A 4986-nucleotide genomic window follows, 5' to 3' on the forward strand; every position below is an offset into this window, starting at 1 on the left:
TGGAGGCCTAAATGAAAAGTGACTAAAAACTTCAGATACCTTCATTTTTTTTACTCCCTCACCCTCCGGTCCCCTAACCTTAACCACATTCTCCATGAACAAAATCTACTTTGCCCTAACCCTAACCTCACCACTTTAGGGCTAAAATCTACTTTGCCCTAATCATAACCTCACTGCTCTATAGTTACAATTTAATTGGCTTTAAACCTAACCTCATCTTATGGTCACAATTTATTTTGCCCTAATCTTAACCTCACCCTGTTTTCTTAACCCTAAACATAACCATAATCTTCTGTTCATATATGATCCCAATCTTTCATAAAGCAATCCTTTACATTGAGGTGGAGGGGAGCCGATCTTTGGATTAGGTGTCAAGATGGCCTGTGCGTAAAAATCACACCGCCTTCGGCGGTGTGATTTTGAATTTGTTTTCCCTAACCTGCCCGTGCCCTTCAGCTTGGTCCACTGGGATTCTCCTCTCCTTTCCTCCCCTGGTGGGACATTGTGAATCAATAAAGAACAATAAATCACCAATTGTGGGTATTTATAAGAATATGTATCATTTCTGATTGAAATATTGTATTTTATGAATGTCTCTTTGTTACATCACAACCTAAAAGGGATTCATATATTACTGTTTATTGACATTTTATTTGAATATATCATTATGTTATGTTTACCTATTTTTACACTTATAATTTAACTATATACTTTGATTTTGTTTGAAAAGGTTATGTGAAATTGTTTTTTCGGACTTTCTTGAATGCATCGTTAGGTGCAATGCCGGTTTTCTCCGATAGGAGGCTCCTCACCTGTTTGGGAGGATGTCTGAGGCACGGCAGATTAGCAATTAGCTTAGAGCACATTTTTACTGCGTCATTGCTGTTTGCACCTGTCGTTCGCTCTTACAATGCTGTAAGTTCTCGTTTTCTAACAAGCTAACCTGAAGAAGGTTCTGAATAGGACCGAAACGTTGTTTGTTAGGCTTGTTTTATTTATTTTTTGTCAAGTTTGACAATAAAGAGAACTTATTTTGACAGAAGAAGTTTCCTTCGTCATTCTAGCATTAGCCACTTAGGCTAAGCTAGCAGCCAAGCGGCTTTTTTGAAACTGCATCCTTTTTGTTCGGAGTATAACCGGCTCAAAGATGCGACCCCACTTTGAAGATGATGATGAGGACTGGACAATGGTGCGGTACAACAGAGGCAGACGGAGGAATCGCCCTGTTTGGCGTGACCAGCCTCCAGCTTCCCGGTGGGACAGCTACCCAAGACGGGACGGACGTCGCAGCTACGCGTCTGTGGTGAGAGGATACCGCAGAGATGATGAGGTAGACTTCTACCCTCAAAGGTGGGACGACCGCTCTTATGGCTGGAGACACAACAGCCGAAATGCGCCCCGCAGAGCACCACGTTACTGGACCGAACCGCGGACCCGGGAGTACCGAGGTCCCAGACAACGCCGTGGGTATGCTAATTCCAACACCAGCACACGGCAAAATCGCCAGCCACAAGACACACATTCAGATGATCCTGATTTTGTTGGAAAGGTGCACATTCTCCACAGAATCATAAAATCAGTGCATCATCTCCAAAATGTCAATCAGGAGAAGCTTCCTCCTTCCCTGGACAGAATCACACAGAACTTGGCCACAATAATTAAACCAGCAAACCCAACCAGAACCACGCAGACCCTTATTGAAGGCAATGCTAAATATTGGGCTCATAACACCACTTTAATCCTGCGTGATCATTACAATGATAGCATTGATCATGAAGTGCAGAGATTATCCAAGTTTCCTGTGGAAAACTGGTCAGCTCCTTTTGATGTTGCCTCATCATGGGCCAAGAGAAACCTGGGCCCTCGCCTGAAGCAGCACACAATAGATCATGCCCAGGCGGTGATTGTAGCTAAGTTACAAGACTACACCAATGTTATGCCTTCTTCTGCTGCAGCATCACAAGATGCTGTAACAACCATTCATCTTCTGGATGTGGAACCTTTGATCACAGAGGCACGGCTGACAACCTCCACGGTTCAACCTGCAGCCCGACAGACCTCCGTGCGTCAGCCTGCAGCCCCTCGGACCACCGCGTTCCAGCCTGCAGCTCCTCGGATCTCCGGGCCTCAACCTGCAGATCTGCAAATTCCTGTGCCTCAGCCTGCAGCCCAGCAGGCACCTGTGCTTCAACCTGCAGCCCAGCAGATCAGCACAGACACCGTCAGGGTGAGAGCAGAAATCCATCCTCCACCCATACAGTCCACGCCGCCCCAAAGGACAGTGGGCATCATGACAGAACCTGTAAAAAGTGAATGGTCTCCAGTCTTTAGCGTGTATGGATCATCATTTCATGACCCCCCTGAGGTCGCAGAACACATCTCACCTCCAGGGACTCCTCCCAGAGAGCAAAGACCCAGAAGAGATCCTCCCTCACATGCAGAACCTCTCCCTGATGAAGAGATCAGCCACGTCAGAGAGTCATCGCCTCCGTCTGAGCAAGATGATCTCTTATTGGATCTGGAGGAAATAGAGGAAAGCCCCCCCTCTTCCCCTCCCATGGTGGATCCGTCTCCACCTAGATCTCCACCTCCACGAAAGGCTGCTGCAAAACTGAAGCACCTGTCGGCGCTCTCTCCCCCCAGGCTGAGATCGAGTGCACAGACCCTGCTGCAGCTGGACACATCTGAAGCCCCCCTCCCTCCTCTTCTTCCATTCGGAAAACAAAGAGCTGAAGCTACGAGACACCCCAACACACCCAGGAAGCTACAAGAATGGAACCTCCACATTCGTCAGCAGAACATCATCCTGGGAGATTCCAACGTCCACAAACTCTTCAGCTTCGCACCCGATGACGTCCAGATCGACAGCTTCCCGGGCGCCAGATGGAACCATGCAGAGTTCCTTCTCCATACTGCCACCACTGAAACAGAGGTGACAAAAATGATCCTGTCCTTTGGCATAAACAACAGATCCCAGCGGGACAGGAGAGCGACACTCCAGGACGTCAGAAGAGCGGTGGAGGCGGCTAACGTAAGCTTTCCTGACTCACAGATCTACATTCCTGTCATTAACTTTTCTAAAGATCTTCCAGAGCAGGATAAAGCCACCCTCCAGCTCATCAATGACTACATCACCAGCTTGAATCAGCATATTCCTCCACTCCCAGAGAGCCAGTTCTTCACAGAGAGTGACAACATCCACTGGACTCTGGATACAGCCAGATCGATGTTACAACACTGGAATGAGTGGGTAAACTAAATATTCCCTTAAGCCTGCTTAGACAGGAAGGGAATAAGGGTGTCATAAATCTTTGTCAGAATTTTATTTTGTCTGATGCACAGCTCTCTCTGCTCAGCAGGGGCTTAACCTTCATACCCACAAAAGGTCAAAATAAATATTCTAAATTTCAATGTAGAAGCGACATTCAGCAATACCATCGTCGTCTGAAACTAGATTTATATTTTAAAAATAAAGAAAATTTAAAACCAAAACCATTTACTCCAAAATCAGAGTGGACACCTGCAGTGGGTCAACTCCCACCACAGGTCACCACACTCATCTCCAACGATTTAGATTATTTTCAGAATAATTTCAAAAAAATGTACATAAAATCAAATCTAACTGAGGATGAAGAAAAAGCCCTCAAAGAGCTATGCATCAACAAAAACATTGTTATTAAACCTGCTGATAAGGGAAGTGCAGTGGTTATTATGGACAAAAAAGATTATTTAAGTGAAGGTTTTAGACAGCTTAATGATAAAACTTATTATTCTAAACTGAAAACACCTATTTATCTGGAAACAGTTCCCTTATTGGAAAAAATTTTATCAAACTTATATCAAAAGAAATTAATAAATGCTAAACAAAGAAACTACTTAATGGGGCCCCCTCAGCCTAGATCCAGATTGTTCTACATGCTCCCTAAAATACATAAAGACCCAGAAAAGTGGAGCATCCCCTTCCGGATTCCCCCTGGTAGACCGATAGTCTCAGACTGTGACAGTGAGACCTACCGCACAGCAGAATTTATAGATCATTATCTCAATCCTTTGTCCACTAGACATGATAGCTATATTAAAGATACTTATGATTTTGTGAACAAAATTAAACAATTGATCATCCCACCAGACTCTATCCTATTCACTATGGATATAGATAGCCTTTATACAAATATAGATATAGAGGAAGGAATCCAGGCTGTTAAAAGGATATTTTTGAAATATCCTGATTCTAAAAGACCAGATAAAGAGCTGCTGCAACTTTTAGAGATCAATCTCAAAAGAAACGACTTCCAGTTTCATGATGACTTCTATCTACAAATAAAAGGAACTGCCATGGGCAAAAAATTTGCCCCTGCATACGCTAATATCTTTATGGCAGAATGGGAGACTGCAGCGCTCCATAAATGCACATTGAAGCCGTTGTGCTATTTTAGATATTTAGATGATATTTGGGGAGTGTGGTCTCACTCAGAACAGGAATTTGAGATGTTTTTGAAGACACTCAACAGTCACAATCCATCTATCAAACTAAAATCTACCAGCCACAAATCATCTGTGGATTTTTTGGACACAACAACTTTTAAAGGTGAAAATTTTCATATCACTAACCGTTTGGACATCAAAGTTTTTTTCAAACCCACAGATACACATGCTCTTCTTCATAAAAATAGTTTCCACCCTAAACACACTTTTGCCGGATTAATTAAATCACAACTTCTTAGATTTCATAGAATTAGCACTCAAGCATCTGATTTTAAACATTCCACCAAGGTGTTATTTGCAGCCTTGGCCACAAGAGGGTATCCTCGCTCCTTCTTAAGAAAATGCTTTAACTCCTTTCTGGACATTAAACCCATTAATCTTTCACCAATCCTGCCAGTTATAACCACATATTCCCCATTTTCACTGAGACTGTTGAGGGTCATCAAATCAAACTTTCAGACATTTGTTCAAGAATCCAATAGACTCCAGGATCACAGAATC

At 43.5% G+C, this 4986-nt stretch overlaps 1 protein-coding gene across 1 annotated transcript; it reads left to right on the forward strand.

The window, feature by feature from the left end:
• Nucleotides 1–3569: 3569 nt before the first annotated feature.
• Nucleotides 3570–4986, forward strand: LOC112141375 (the record flags this gene model as incomplete). Its single annotated transcript, XM_024264503.2, is given in 1 exon segment — nt 3570–4986. A coding segment is annotated over 1 exon segment (1386 nt), but the record flags the coding sequence as incomplete, so codon positions are not given.

Source organism: Oryzias melastigma, linkage group LG19 (assembly GCF_002922805.2).
Source record: "Oryzias melastigma strain HK-1 linkage group LG19, ASM292280v2, whole genome shotgun sequence".
Taxonomy (NCBI): Eukaryota; Metazoa; Chordata; class Actinopteri; order Beloniformes; family Adrianichthyidae; genus Oryzias; species Oryzias melastigma.